Below are 16334 nucleotides of genomic sequence, written 5' to 3' on the forward strand. Positions count from 1 at the left end.
GCTACATACCCCCACACCAAGGGGAAGAACTAGATTCGGGGCTCCTGAGGCAGCTCTCAGAGACCATAAAAACTAAGGAGGCAGTAGTCATGGGGGACCTAAACTACTCAGACATCTGCTGGGAGACGCAGACAGCAGAGTCCCACCATTCACACAGGGTCCTATCCTGTGTACAGGACTTCCACCTGACACAGGAGGTACACGGTCCCACGAGGGGGAATGCCTTACTGGATCTGGTATTGGCAACGAGGGATGATATGGTAGGGGGACTTACAGATCGGTGGTCACTGGGGGACAGTGATCACCAAATAATAGAATTCTTCATAAGACGTTGAGTGGGTAAGGTAACTAGTAGGGTGAAAGTGCTAGACTTTAGGAAAGCTGATTTCAATGAACTCGGGCGATTAGTCAAGGACACACTGCAGAGTAGGAGTTTTGAAGAGATGGGAGCCCAGAAAGGGTGGCTGTGCCTTAAGGAAATTATCCTTTGGGCACAGAGGGAGACGATCCCGATGCGAGATAAAAGAGGGAGAGGGGCCAGGAGGCTTCCTTGGCTAACCAGGGAAATCCAGGGCAGTCTACAGGCCAAAAGTGGGGAACATAAAAAGTGGAAACAGGGAGAGATTACCAAAGAGGAGTATACCTCCTCTGCTTGCGCTTGTAGGGAGGCAGTTAGATGGGCGAAAGCTACCATGGAGCTGAGGATGGCATCCCAAGTTAAGGATAACAAAAAATTGTTTTTTAGGTATATAGGGAGTAAAAGGAAGGCCCAGGGCGGTATAGGACCCCTACTAAACGGGTAGAAGCAATTGGTGATGGACAGGGGGAACAAGGCTGAACTCCTTAATGAGTTCTTTGCCTCAGTGTTCCTAAGCAAGGGGCAGTACAAGGCTCTCACTGCGATTGTAGTGTTGGCTACAAATGTCCAACTCAGGATCCTTAAAATTCTAGTTTATTAGGTGGATTGAAACACTGTAATCATAAACCTTGGGGCTGGTCCACACACACACACACACACACACACACACACACACACACACACACACACACACACACAGAGTAGCAGGCTACAGAGTCAGGTATACCTATCCTACAAGCGCTGTAGTCTGTCATTGAGGCTTCTTTCAGTGTGGTGTTATCTTCCAGAAGGGGGTTGCCGGCTGGTCCTTCTGGCTGGACAGGTCTGGTCGAGTTGGAGATCAAGAGGGCGCCACTGAGGGTCACTTTTCACTGCCTTTTATCTGTCCCTGGCAGACTTTGGTGACTCCCCAGTTTTCTGGTTTGCCCAATCCAGGGGTCATTGACCCTCGTGGGACTTCCCCCCCCCCTCGGTGGCTACTGGACAGCATCTGTCAGCCCCAGGGGTCGTCCGCATGTACGTGCAGGTTTGGGAGTCCATTGATGAATTTAGAATAGGGCTCTGGGAGTGGTCGATCTGGAGATATTCAGCCCAAAAGTTGGTCTCTGCTGTTGATTAAGTCAGGCCAGGGCTTCTAGCCCTTGATCAGTGAGGTATAGAAATTTCCCGGTTGTTACACTGTCTTCTATTGAGTTCAGCTTCCAGGTGATAATTGCTGCCTGCTTCCATGTTACACATTCAATCACTGATTCACTCATTCTTTCAGAGGCCAGCCTGATACAGGGAAGAGCAGTTTGATTCCTGCCTTTGTTAACAATGTTACAATGTATAACTTACTAAAACACATTTAGTTGAAAGTTGAAAGGTGAAGAGTATAAAATATAAGCTACAAATGCCATGGCACACAAATAGATAAAAATACCAAACTACAAGGGGAGATACAAAATGCACACACACAAATTTTAAAATACAATTCCTTATCTTAAAGTGAAAGAGAGAGGAAGGAAGAAAAGGTAGAAAAAGAGAAACATATCCAAAGAGGGGAGAGCAAATGCAGGCAAGAGGAAAAGGGGGCTTTCTGCTACATTAGAGGAAACGGGGGCTTTCTGCTACAGTAGAGAGGCAGCAGCAAGGCGCCAGACTGCCATGCGTAGACCCTGAGATGGTGCACAGTCACTTGGAGGAACTGGATGCCTTTAAGTCGGCAGGCCCGGATGAGCTCCATCCAAGGGTACTGAAGGCACTGGCCGACGTCATTGTACAGCCACTGGTGGGAATATTTGAACGCTCGTGGCGCACGGGCCAAGTCCCGGAGGACTGGAAAAGGGCCAATGTGGTCCCCATTTTCAAGAAGGAGAAGAAGGAGGACCCAGGCAACTATAGGCCAGTCAGTCTCACCTCCATCCTACGCAAAGTCTTTGAAAAAATTATCAAGGCCCACATTTGCGAGAGCCCGGCAGGAAAAATTATGCTGAGGGGAAACCAGCATGGGTTCGTAGCAGGCAGATCGTGCCTGACTAATCTAGTCTCTTTTTATGACCAGGTTACAAAACGCCTGGACGCAGGAGGAGGGGTAGATGTCATATACTTAGACTTCAGGAAGGCCTTCGATACGGTATCCCACCCCATACTGGTGAACAAGTTAAGAGGCAGTGACTTGGACGACTACACAGCCCGGTGGGTGGTGAATTGGCTAGAGGGTCGTACCCAGAGAGTCATAGTGGATGGGTCGGTTTCGACCTGGAAGGGTGTGGGCAGTGGGGTCCCGCAGGGCTCAGTCTTTGGACTGATACTCTTCAATGTCTTCATCAGCGACTTGGACAGGGGAGTGAAATGTACTCTGTCCAAGTTTGCAGATGACACAAAACTGTGGGGAGAAGTGGACATGCCGGAGGGCAGGGAACAGCTACAAGCAGACATGGACAGGTTGGACAAATGGGCAGAAAACAACAGAATTCAATTCAACAAGGAGAAACGCAAAGTGCTGCACCTAGGGAGGAGAAATGTCCAGCATACCTACTGCCTAGGAAATGACCTGCTTGGTGGCACGGAAGCAGAAAGGGATCTTGGAGTCCTAGTGGACTCCAAGATGAACATGAGTCATCAGTGTGACAAAGCTATCAGAAAAGCTAATAGCACTTTATCGTGCATCAGCAGATGCATGACGAATAGATCCAAGGAGGTGATACTTCCCCTCTATCAGGAGCTGGTCAGACCGCAGTTGGAGTACTGCGTGCAATTCTGGGCACTGCACTTCAAGAGAGATGTGGATAACCTGGAGAGGGTCCAGAGAAGGGCCACTTGTATGGTTAAGGGCCTGCAGACCAAGCCCTACGAGGAGAGACTAGAGATCCTGGACCTTTTCAGCCTCCGCAAGAGAAGGTTGAGAGGCAACCTTGTGGCTGCCTATAAGTTCATCACGGGGGCACAGAAGGGAATTGGTGAGGTTTTATTCACCAAGGCGCCCCTGGTGGTTACAAGAAATAATGGCCACAAGATAGCAGAGAGCAGATTTAGACTAGACATTAGGAAGAACTTCTTCAGTTAGAGCAGCCAAGGTCTGGAATGGGCTCCCAAGGGAGGTGGTGCTCTCCCCTACTCTGGAGGTCTTCAAGAGGAGGTTATATAGGCATCTAGCTGGGGTCATCTAGATCCAGCACTCTTTCCTGCCTATGCAGGGGGTCGGACTTGATGATCTATTGAGGTCCCTTCCGACCCTAACATCTATGAATCTATGAATCACAGCATGTTGTCTGGCCAGGTGGAATTAATCTGGAACAGTACGTACACAGCCCCTTTAACCCAATTTATGGAAAAGTGAACAGAAGACAGAGAATACAAGTATAATTGACCAGGAAGGTAGCAGGGTTCCAGGAACCTCTGAAATAGCAAGCAGTTCCCTGCGTTTCAGAAGATGGTAGGCCCTGAACTGTAAACACCAAAACAACATAAAGAAAATTCTACCTATGGTTTTAATTTAGATTTCTAGAATGATTGCCCTAGTGGCAAATCAAATTTTACTAAGTGCAACAAACATACAGAAGCCACAGTTTTAAAAGCTTCATGTTACTATCAGTAGCCACATACACAACTGTTAAATGTAAGAAACTGTTTGTTTTTCCTATAGATTTTTCTCCATACTCACCTAAATTTCCCTTCTTCAGTATTTTGTTGCCTTTTCTCTGATTTCACTTATTTCCCCCAACTCCTTTCATACTGTCAGCTAATAGCCCTGGCTCTTTACTCCATGTTTTGGTGTCTCCAGGCCTCTTTCTAGTCTCATATTCTGTCCTCCCTGAACCCACATTCCGTTCTTGCCAAGGTTCTTTTAATCATTTTCATTTGCTCTCAGTCCCTGCCTCTCACTCTCCTTTATTTTTCCTATTCAAACACCCGATACACTCCTCCTTCTTTATCTGTCCTCTACCTCTCCCAGCTCCATCTGTTGACAGTCAAGTAAATTATGCATACAGATCCATCTGCCTCTAAACTCATTCACTCTCTTCTTTCCACTCGCAAAAAAACCCACCTTCAAACAATTATCTAGCCCTGTTTTCAGCCTTTCTGAGTGATTTCCTCACACAACTGGAACACACTGATTGCTTCATATAGCATATGGGAAATTTAGATGCTGCATATCCATAGTCAGCTGGCTTTTATTCCATTTCAACGTATTGCTTCCATATGGCAGGGATTTCCTCCACATTAAGTGCTCAGCAGTATGGGCAAGTATGCCTTTTTTCTTTATTCTCCTGCTGTATCCCAGGTACTGTGGGAACTTTCTCATGGCACATTGTGGGATACTTATCAGAAGCCAGCTGGAAGCAACTACAATTCTGAGCTCTGAGATCAAGCTCGTGAACTCCCATAACTCCCCTCCAGCCATCCCAAGATCCATCTCTTTTCTGTCCACTCAATGCCATTTCCAGCATACCTACTGGCTAGCCTGGATGAATCTGCTCTATCCTGTGGCGCTGATTTCAAAGAGACAGCAGCCTTTTGAGATCTCTCCATCAAATGATTTCATTTCTTTAATTATCTTCTGTACCACAGAGCAGCTTCCACAGCAGTGCCAACATTTAGCCTATCAGTAGTTGTATTGGGAGGGCAATGAAAAGGAAGAGACTGCCATGGACCAGCTGTTTCTGGAGGAAGTTTTCTTGGATTAGCATCACTTAGTGTAGTGTTGCTTTTCAGTGCTGCATGAAACAATATTGGCCAATGGATCATGTGGCAAACGGGATGACTGGCAGTGGCTGCAGAATTTCAGGATGACAAAGGGCACTATTCTGGAGGTCCACACAAAGCTCCCCATGACATCAGTGCTAATTCTTGAAGAAGGAAGCTAAGAACTGGCCATAGTCAATAGCTAACCAGCTTGGTGCAGGCAGGTGGATGGTTGTGGATGCTGCAATAGAGCTAAGTGCCAAGTAGTGCTATTAAGAAGATTATGTCTTGGGGTGTCATTCTGTCATTGATGGCTTTCCAATCACAGGACTGTCATCGCATTGGCATATTGGTAGATACTATATTTCTCCTTTCAAGTCTGGGCTCTGAGATCTAAAATAGAAAGGAGTAACTCTGGCCTACCTGGCCATTGTGACTGGTTTATATATATATACATATGTGCTGGGCTGGAAAGGTTCCTTTTCCCAGAACCTTTAGGAACCTGCTTTTCTTTTCTTTCCATGGTCACCACTGTGGACAATAATGATGTTTGTATTTCCCTTGCTAATTCTGGGTGGCTCTATTTGTCCTCTTTTACCTTGGTTACTGAAACATTTTTATGGGATAGTTGGAAAATTGAAAATAAATGTTTACAGCTGTAAAATGACAGAGACTTGTGCACTAAAAGTAAGATGGTGATATTTCATGGCTTGGCTACAAGCTGCTGAGAAATACCTGCTTCAAATTACAACCACAGGTCATGTGTTTCTCTATATATGTAAAAATACCAAAGAGCCTCTCTGACATGTAGAAGGTAAAGTTTCATACAGCCATAAATAGCAAAGAGGTCCTGGATTCTCCACCAATCCCCTGCTTGTAACAGCTGGTACAAATTGTTCAAGACCCAAAAGAGAGGCCTCTGGGTAATAGGACCTCTACATCCCAGCTTTTCTAGTGAAACAAGGAAAGATGAGAGGAACCAAGACCCAGAGGAGTTTTTGCAGGAGAGAGTCAAATCTGCTGCAGCTGAGTTTTGGAGAGCACCTATAAACTGGGCTGTCCCAGTTAGAAGTAGATTGTTGTTAGAACCTGTTCTTCTCAGTTCTTTAAAGGATTACTCCAAACGTAAGTACTGGTTGTTCTATTTAGTTGAGTAAAGAGCTTGAGGGGACTTTAAAGTAAACAGAAAATAAAATTCCTTCCTAAACTAGCTGGTGTCTCCTAAAACATGTTTTGTTTTCTCTTTGAGTGAGCCTTGTGGTTTGTGAGAACTTTGAATCAAGGCTTGGCCAGACTCCTACAGAACTTGGTTACATTCACAAGAACTCTGTCTGTCAGACTCAGTCTTTATTAGTGTTTGGAATGGTAATATTCTTAAGCAAACAATATGGTCCTATACCTCCTTCAGTCCTCAAAGCTATTCACCCATTTTATTTGTACTTTGAAGAAGGATGGTGAAGGGTCTTGCTATTTTTTTGGCCTTCCTGTAACTAACAAACACTAAAGAGAATACTGAATTCAGCTCTGGGTATAGTTCTTACTTCTGGCCCCATGACTAGCTAAATATACTAACAAGATAAGTTAACCAAATTAAATGTTGAACACATGCTGAGGCTGTCATTAAAAGTGCATTAAAAACATGAAAAAGAAGCATCTCAATTTACTTTTAATCAGAATTGTCTTTCTTTGCAAGAAGTATATAAATGTACTACCTTTTGTATCGGGGTGCTGCTTGTAGTCATTGGTCTAAGGACATAAGCAGACAAGTTTCTCTGCCTGAACCCGAAAGATTGCAAAGAACTTTCCCAACTATTTTAGTTGGTCTAATAAAATATATCAGATTTACCCAAAGAACCTTGTCTACCTTTTGTATCTCGGCTACTATGGGTGACAAGTATACATGCTTAGCTCCTGAAGCTAACACTAGATCTTATGAAATGTGGGTGACCTGCAACTTAAAAGAACAGGGGCAGATCTTCAGCTAGCATCTCTGGCTTCAGGAGAATCACTGTGCTTATTCTCAGCTGAAGACCTGACCAATAGAGGCAAATAGTGGATTGTAAAAGGGTAAACATGCTTTCTCCTGGTTTCCCAGTGAGGCTTGATCTTAAGGAAGACCCCCTTCTTTTTCCTTAAGAAAAGGAAGTGTGATGGTGAAGGATAAAACCAAAACATAACTTCTCTGCAAAATATTTTAATGGATTTTTTTTCTTCCCACAAGAACATCATAATAGTATCAGTATTTTAAGACGTAAGATTACATGTATATTATTTGCTTTCCTTTTTGTTTTCAACTTCCAGAAACAGTGATGTACTACTAGTGGAGATAAAACTGTAAACATAGTTCAAAACCCTGTATATGAATGGGAGATGAACAAATATATTGGAAAAAAACTTGCATATCACAAGGGTGAATATTTGCCAAAGGCTTGTAAAAGAGAAAAACCAAAAATATAAGCAGAGTAACAAGAGAAAAACAAGAAATGTTGATCATATCCAAGATCAGTGGTTACTGTATACTAGCAGATATAGTCAAATATGAGCTCATCTCAAACCCAACACCTGGTAAGTGTGACTACATGATTTTAAGTAAAATGAAGTAGAGTATGTTGGATCCTGGCCACACATGCACTGGTCACAAAAAGCTGCTTATGAAAAGTAGGAGGTGAGAGAACAGCCACTTCCTACAACCATGCTCCTCTCATAACCAATTAGATTTTTTTTCTGGGACTCCTCATCAGCTGTCTCTCACATGCCATCCAGCCCTGGGGACAATACAAACACCATTTGCCAATAACCAGTGACTTGCACAATTTTCATAAACTGTAACTTGCAGCCACTTCACACCTATATAGTCAGATATCTTGTTAGATTAGAGTTGTACCCAGTGCCTGTATGAGGCTTCCACATTTCTAATAATGTATAGATAGTGCTACTATTGACATAGCCACAAGTCTTGGTCCATAGTTGCAGTCTACAGAATATAGGGTTACCCCCTATTGCAATTCTGGTCAGGATGGCAACAACTCTCTCTTTAGAGAATGACCACCCCTTTTTCAAGTGTCTATTAGGAGAATGGAGAAAGCTAGCAACACAGGCATCATGAATTAATAATCTGGTATTGTATTCTGATAATTTGTACTGGCTGACAGGTGGACAACTAATATGTACTATTTTATAAACAGTATAATCTTAACCCTGGAGAATTGTGAAAACACAATACATTTTCAATTAGCTTTGGTGCACTTCTTAGTATTTGTACTAAGATGTAATAGTTTACAGTAGTAACAGCTGTCTGCAGCTACTTAAGACACAGACAAGCTTCTTGTTTCTCAGGGATAGTTCAAGAAAGATAGACCAGAATTATATCAAATGCATCTAGGAAACTCTCTTGAAAACACTAACTTCAGATGGTCTCTGGAAAGCTTCCACTGTTGCTTCCAACTAGATGTTTAATGCATACAAACTTACTCAGGTTATGACTGCACTTAGAGGGACACACAAAACGTTCATGTATATTTTTGAAACTATTATATATGTGAATTAACTTTGTCAGGAAAAAGTAGTACCCACCCTTCAAATTATACTTGGCTGCTGAATTCAGTAACTTGAATAAACAAGTACAAAATGCAAATGTCTGTGCAAGGTTTAAGGCAAGCGCCTTTTAACAGAATTCTTAAGCACCTTTTAATTGAGTATGCTGAAGTGTTTTGTCATGTACTCTGCCTCATTGCCACACCTCACCCTGTGGTATAATTTTGGCGCTTGTTAGTGTTTCTGCAGCCTTGTCATCTCTAACCTTTGTGGAAGATGGAAGAAGAAAAAGAAACCAGTCAGAGCAGATTGATGGATAGCACTAACCAAAGACGAGTGCAACATTGAAGAAAAGAGAATGAAGTGCTACAAGCTGCCTGGCATTAAGTGCTCCGATTTGGAGGAAAGCTTTTATAAGTAGAAAGGTCTGCTAGTACCTGCTACCACCTAGTGGGAGAGGAAGGGACATCAACCATGAACTTTTTTTGTACTTTTTTAATTATTACACAGCTTATGGTACTAAATAGACTAGAGGAAAACTAGTTTTGGTCTCCAGTGCTTCCACCCAGAAAGAGTTGTGCAGTTACACAAAAGAGGTTCCATTTCAATTACTCACTTCTTGGGCCATACAAGGAGCCCTTCACCCGAGACTTAGCATTTAGTGATGTGCAAGGAGTTGCTTGGTAAGAGAGTACTGAGTCTCACTGGGAATGCATTTTGATAGTCCACAACCCAAATGGCTAAGAGGAGGATCCATTCTCTGAGATATGAGAATGAAGTATGTTAGCGTAGATTCTTCTTGTCCAGTCTGTTATTCCTGTCTCTTAGACGGTGGCTTATATTCTAGCAGCTTGTAGAGGGAAGCCATCCCAAAAACTACAGTTTGGAAGAACCACTGAAGCTGAGTTGGGCCGTGAATGATGCCTTTGGTCCTACAGCAAAGGAAGGAAAAAAAAAATACAATTTTCATAACGGAGCATTAACTTGATAAGAGAAGGAACTCTGACAGGGTTCCAAGACTTGATTACATTGTGTATTTTATTTCAAAGAAACCTTGGGATAATTATTAAAGGTATTGGGACTGCCTTAGCAAAGGATTCAGCAGACATTGGTAGGAGCTTTCATTAAAATTATTTGAAAGGTAGTCTCAAGTTAACTTTGAGTTCTACCTATTCAGGTAACACTTTCTATAACTAGAAAATGCAAAAAGCACTTGGATAGTGTCCTCAAACACTCAGAATAAGTGAATTACAATAGGCAGCATAAAAAGGTGCTGTTGTCATCTTCTGATACAGGAGTTGCAGGGGCAGTGAGTTAAAAATCTGAACAGCAGAAGCCTGTTATTGAAACAGGAAACTTTTCCACATGCAAATCAAAAGTTCCATATGAAGTTATGTTTCTGTGGTAACACATTTAAAAAAAAAAATGCTCAGAGGAATTAGTCTAAGTACGAATAATGGACTTCTAGCTATTACCTTTCACCTAAAGAACTGGTTGTAGGCTTTCCGAGTATCAGACCACTGTAACAGTACATAAAACAGGCCCATTAAGGCTCCATCCAAGTAGCTTTGTCAACTGTCCGAATAATTTATTTAGCTTATACCCTGTGTACTATCACTTTTAGAGTAAGTACTAGGCAAAATCTAAAATGCAAGGCATAATACTAATCTAAGCTACATCCTTTTCTACAATCTTACTCTAAATGAATATCCAAGAAGTTGTATAGGCAGCTGATCTCTGAAGGGGCAAAGGTGGCTGTTATTTCCTTTGGTGTCTTTGCCCAGCAAAGGAGGGAGAAACAAAATATAGGCTAGTGCAAGTTCTTCTACAACAGGTCTGCAGGCACGGGGCCAAGTGACACAGCTTGGCATAGGTCCTGAAAGCCACTGTTTTCACCTATTGGTGTCTGTCTGCTTGTTGGAGGCAGGAGGAATAATGGATGATGGGAACATGACCCAATTCCTCTGGAAATCAACTTGCACAGCAGCAGACACCTCTTTCAAAAGGAAATATGCCTCCTAAGATACTGTATTTCTAGGAGTCCAGTAGACTATTGGTACACTACCACAGTGTCAGTAACACTTGTATAGTTTTGTTCCTAGAGACTTGTCACTTAGGGTGCATCCCCATGAGCAGGAATAAGTTTCCCTGGGGAAAAGTAAGTAGCAGCAGCACACCTTGTGCCACTGCTACTTGTCACCAGGGAACGCCCATACCACGCACACTCTCGTGCGCGGCCTGTTATCCCAGGTAGGATAGGGGAGGCAGAGACCAGTAATTCTGCTGGCCCCAGCAGCCTTACCTGGAGGCCTCCAGGACCTGCAGCTGTGGCGATCCTGCAGCAGGGAGCCTGGCCAGCAGCTGGAGTGTGGCTCTGGCTGGCCAGGCTCTGGTTTTGGGTAGTACATGCTACTGCCACATGCAACACCCCATTTTTTTAAGCATGCATTTTTTTGACCCTGGGATTTTATTTATTTATTTTTATGGTCAACTCCACCCCATGCTGACAAGTAGCAGAGTGGGGAACAGCTGCATATACAGCATGTGTGATGTGTGGTGCCACAGATGGGTCTGCAGTGCCACACACTACACATCCACGCTCGTCTGGACACTGCTTCAGTGTCCCCTAAAATAATTCTTCCTGCCCTTCAGTGTGGTTGTAAATAAAGTAATAATTCCATCAACAAATCTCTGTCCACTTTCTCAGGAAGCTGCACCATGTGAAAAAGTTCATTAGCTAGATCAGGTGTTTTCCTATTCCTATTGTAAAGCATTAAGTGTAATATGAAATTCTATTTACACACACAAATTTTGTCACATACTTAGAGCACCCTCTACTGACCCCAGTTAAACTATTACAGTAGCTTACATTCTTAGGCCCATTTAGAGTAGAACAGGCATGTGGCAAATGTTAGCTAATACGTGCTAAAGTGTTCTAAAACTCCCCTTTTTGCTTAATAAAGTAAACTATATATCAAATATTTTATTTCAGCTAAGGGTATCCTGTATATATAAAAACCTTACTTGCATAACTTGACACTGTACAAGGCTTCTGCTCCATGAATTCCCCAGGCAAGCCAAAACCTGATGATAAAGGAATGGAAACTTGTTTTAGCTGTAGAAGATGAGGACCACATTGTATCCATAAACCATTGTGTACAGCATGGAGAGATGCTGAAAAAGCAGAAACTATAACTTCTTGCTTTATTAACTAAAGGAGAAGCGAGATTAATTCTAAGATTATTCAGGATAGGAAGCTTTATATCCAGCCTAAACTAGGGGCGCTCAACCTGCAGAACCAAGTGATCTGACCTGCATGTTTCCCCATGGGTCTGGAAATTTGTTGGGAGAGCAGCAGCAATTAACACCGTCACAGCTCCCTTACTGCCAGATTTCCAAACCCAGCGTGCCAGGATAGGGCCCAAGGACCAGATCCCACCTGTGAACCAACCTGGCATCACTCATCCGGCCCGAGGGGCAAAAAGACTGGCACCACTGGTCTAAACAGAAACTAAATGCATACGGGAAGTTAAGAAACAGTGAAAATTTCATTTGCTTCAGCTGGCATTCACCTAAAAGTTCTCGTGTGTTTTGTAAAATGGCAGATAGTGGTCCAAAAACTGTGCGCTTTAGCAACCTGACTGCCAACTAAGCCATACAAGTTAGCCTTGTACACTGAGCAAACTTCATAGATTTCATAGACATTAGGGCTGGAAGGGACTTTTAGTCCTATACAGGCAACCCCCGCTTAACACGGTTTCAGTTAGAGCTATTTCACTGTAGCACTAATTTAAAATTCATACCTTATTCCACTGAGCACTCAGGCAGTTTCACTATAGCACTCAGTGGAATCAGTGAGTTTTGGCAGGCACGAAGAGAGAAGCAGCAGTAAAAAGGAGTGAGTGGCAGTGAGTGGGTGGGTGTGAGCATGGAGACTGCACTGGTGCCCCAGGGCTGGCAGGGGCCTAGGGCAGGGCGATGTGGTGCTGGAGCAGCCGGCGAGTGAGGAGGTGGGGAGAAGTGGCAGCAGCGGTGAGTGAGGGGGTGGGCATGAGGGCAGGGCCAGTGCCCAAGGCCAGCATGTGGTGCTGGAGTGGCCAGTGGGCAGAAACAGCTGTGGCAAGAAGTGGTAAGTGGCAGTGAGCGGGCAGGCAGGCGGACTTGAGCAAAGGGCGGCCCTGAATATGGGGCCCAGGGCCAGCAAGAGCCCAGGGCAGGGTGAGACAAATTATATTTATTTACATTAATTTCTATGGGAAATTGGGTTTTGCTTAGCACAGTTCCGCTTAATGCTTGTTTTGTTTGGCAATTAAGGATGTCACTGCCCCCTCCCCCCCAGCCAAAGCAGTCAAAAACAGTGTTCAAACTGACATGTCAATACTTCTTAAAGCAGGGCTGGCCAACCTGCATGATACAGGTGGCATGGACAGCCTGCTGTGTGTGTGTGGCATGTAGCTGATGGGAAGGTTGGGACAGGCAGCACAGCAAAAGCTAAGGCAGGGAGCAGAAAGCAGAACAGGTGACCGGGCAGGGGAAGGGGAGCAGAGTAGCATTTGGAGGGTATAAGCCTAAACTATGTAGAGTAAGAAAAGGAAAGCAGAAAGGCCAAAAAAGGTAGGCCTCCACTGTCTTAAAGGATTTAAATAAGTTCATGGGGGAAAAAAAAAATCCAACACTTAAAAACTATCTTAAGTTGTGATGTGTTCATAGATCTGCACCTGTGATGTTTGTATTTTTCTGTAGCATAGGAGCACTCAGAGCATATTTTGTTCAACTAAACAATGTAGGCTTGCTCCAATTAAGTGCTGTGATGATAACACACCAATTACCTTCTGAAAGGGCTCCAAATTTTGGGGGGGCATTAAGACTATGCTAATTTAATTTCACTGTGTACCAAGTGTGTTGATTCACATCTCCAGTTTCCATGATACAAGTGAATCTTGCGACCATGTTACAGAGATTCCCTGAAATAAGTGTATGCGTGTGTACTGAAGGAATACCTCATGTGTACAGAAACTTAACAGCAAAAAGATCTAAGTTTTTTGTAACAAGGTGAAACTCTTAGTTACGCCTATGTTATAAACAGCAATTTGAATTTACAGCTGTTGACCACAGTATTTTTAGTGCAGACTAAGCCTTAGAGCAAGTGTAGTGCCAAGACACCCTTTTTATTTCCCTTTAAAAAGGGAAGTTAACAATTTCCCTGAAGTATCTAGAGACCCACCTATTGTTTCCAGGGTAATAAACTTAAACTTATAAGAGGTCCTGGAGAAATAAAATAATTTTTTTCCAAGTACTATAGTAGTGTTGGTGGTGGCAGCCCTTCAACATAATAAAAGGAATCATCATGAAGTTAGGCAATATGGAGTATTAAGAACCAAGGTACTCTTGAGAGCAGGAGGGGAAAAAAAAAAAAAAATATCAGAGTAGCAACAACATTTTAGCTTGCTGAAGATACCTTACCCATAATGCAGCAAGTTGTGGTGATTGTCAACTAAATATTTAGTAAGATGGCCCAATGGTCCCAGGCTTTCATATGGTATTGTTGTAGGTGAAAAGACTGCACACTGAAAGAGAAACACAATTAAGTTACCCTCGCTTTTAAAAAAGAAACCATTTAACTCTGGACTTGAGATTTTGCTCCTCTTTATCCATAATTCCTGAAATGCTATTTAACTGAGCTAGACTCAACTATACAGGTTAATTATTTAGCTTGCTTGTTGCTCTCTCATCCAAAATATCCCCTCTTCATAAGGCTACTACCATTTTAAGAGGATAAAGTCAAGCTCTTGGCCTGAGAAACCCAACCTAAGAAAAATTTAAACTATGCATATTTTTGCTACATCAACCAGGAGTAAGGGCTAGTAAGCGTAAAGAGCGGTTGATGCATCAAACAAGCACCTTTACTTTTGTAAGCGGCATTTTTAAAGACAAGAAACATGCATGATTGATGGGTAAGATAATGTGGTCTCTGAAGATCTCAGTTTAACTTAAGTAATCCTAGAAGAAAGAAGGAACAGCACAGATGGTGCTGTGCAAGCTGCAACTTCGTGTGTGTGTGTGTGTGTGTGTGTGTGTGTGTGTGTGTGTGTGTGTGTGTGTGTGTGTGTTTTAAGGACACATCTTAAAGTGGAAGTGGAGTCATGGAGGATGCAACAGAAGGGCATTAAGAGTGCTGATCTGTGGAAGATGCTCAGACAAGAGAATGGTTACATTGGGGACATCTGTTAAAGAATATGTTGAAATTTCTCTCATCTGTGTAGCTGTAACAATTTTGCATGTTAGTGGTGAAATCTGGTTTCAAGGATGACTTCATGCCTGCACCTTTTGATGAATTGGCAGATTCTTCCACAACAGGTACCTATTTTAATTAAACAATGGTGATAGGCATTCTCTTCATACAACTAATTTAAGTCATGTGGCAACTTCTGGGGCCTGGCTTTGCTAGTACACACTTCTGCATCCACTTCCCCAATGTGGAAACTTTTAAGGTAAGAAAATCATGCCTGGCTGTTTGCAAATTCAAACACTGGATGACAGATACAATCACAGAAAAGTAGGACTGGAAGGGACATTAGGAGGCCGTCTAGTCCAACACCCTGCTCAAGGCAGGCCCACCCACTCTAGATGTGTGTCCCTCTAACCTGGTCTCAACCTGCCAAGGATGGAGCTTACCTAGAGAGACTGTATAACCTGCTCCAGGGCTCAATGCCCCATGAAGTGAGAAAGTTCTTCCTAACAGCCACCCTACATTTCCTTTGTTGTGATTTAAGACCATTACTCCCTCTGCTGTCCCCTGCAGCCACAGAGAACAGGCTACTATTGCTCTGCAGGTCTACTCTTCAAGTACTTCAAAGCTGTTACCATGTCCCTTTCCCACTGAGACTAAATATCCCTGGCTCTTTCAGCTTTCCCTCCTACATCATGTGTCCCTGACATATGCTGCCTTTGACTGCCCTCCTCCTCGGTTGGCTGCAGAGCTGCTTTTTAGCCTTTCTCCATTTGCAGACCCCTTAAAAAACAGAGAACGGAGGTGCGGCCCCGTCCGGATGGGCAGCGGGGCGTGCACCTATTTCAGCTTGTCACAGTCACCTCCCGCCGACCCTGGAGCACGGCACGGCACGGCACGGCACGGCCTCCCCGCCAGGTCTTGCAGGCAGCTTCGTCCCCGGCTCTCCTCCGCGCCAGGCCCGTGCTCGGCTCCTGCCCGCCCAGCGCCCATCCTGCCCAACCTGCGCGTGCCGGGCCGAGCCGGGAGCCGCCGCCGCCGCTTACCGCTAAGTAGCCGAAGGAGACTGCGACAACGGCCATGGGCAGGCCGCCCGCGCGCTGGAAGTAGCGGCCCGAGCCCGCCACTCGCTCACCCCTGCTCGCCATCTTGCCGCGTCTCCGTGCCGCTGCTGCTGCTGGTGCCAGCTCGGGTGCGGGCGCGGCCCGGGCCAGCCCCATTGGTGGGGGCGGCGCGACGCGGGGGCGTCCCGGGCGGTACCATGTCTTCGCGGGAGGGCGAGAACGGCGACCGGAGGGAGCCGTAGCTCCGCCCTCACCCCAGGTGTGTGGCGGAACTAAGCAAAACTCACCCAGCCGGCCGGGCCGAAGCACACACCCTTGTATCATAAGCCCGGGGCGGGGCGGGGCGAGCGCTGTCAGGTTCGGGTCTGCCCGCAGCTCAGTCCCGCGTTGTCCTCAAGCGCGGAGAGCAGAGCAAGCACCTGGCGCGCTGCAGAGGCGGCCTCCTCCCCGAAGCGCTGATACCTCTGCCCCTTCCCTGCCC

The 16334-nt window shown here is 44.6% G+C and overlaps 1 protein-coding gene across 1 annotated transcript; it reads right to left on the reverse strand.

The window, feature by feature from the left end:
- Positions 1-7204: 7204 nt before the first annotated feature.
- Positions 7205-16182, reverse strand: TMEM254 (transmembrane protein 254). Its single transcript, XM_006264409.4, has 4 exons — positions 15836-16182; positions 14024-14127; positions 11585-11644; positions 7205-9492 (listed from the first exon to the last, which is right to left on the reverse strand). The coding sequence occupies exons 1-4, from the start codon at positions 16175-16177 to the stop codon at positions 9372-9374; spliced, it is 627 nt and encodes a 208-aa protein (XP_006264471.3). The 5' UTR covers positions 16178-16182; the 3' UTR covers positions 7205-9371.
- Between the last annotated feature and the right edge of the window lie 152 nt (positions 16183-16334).

The sequence above is a fragment of the Alligator mississippiensis genome, chromosome 6 (genome assembly GCF_030867095.1).
Source record: "Alligator mississippiensis isolate rAllMis1 chromosome 6, rAllMis1, whole genome shotgun sequence".
In the NCBI taxonomy this organism is placed as follows: Eukaryota; Metazoa; Chordata; order Crocodylia; family Alligatoridae; genus Alligator; species Alligator mississippiensis.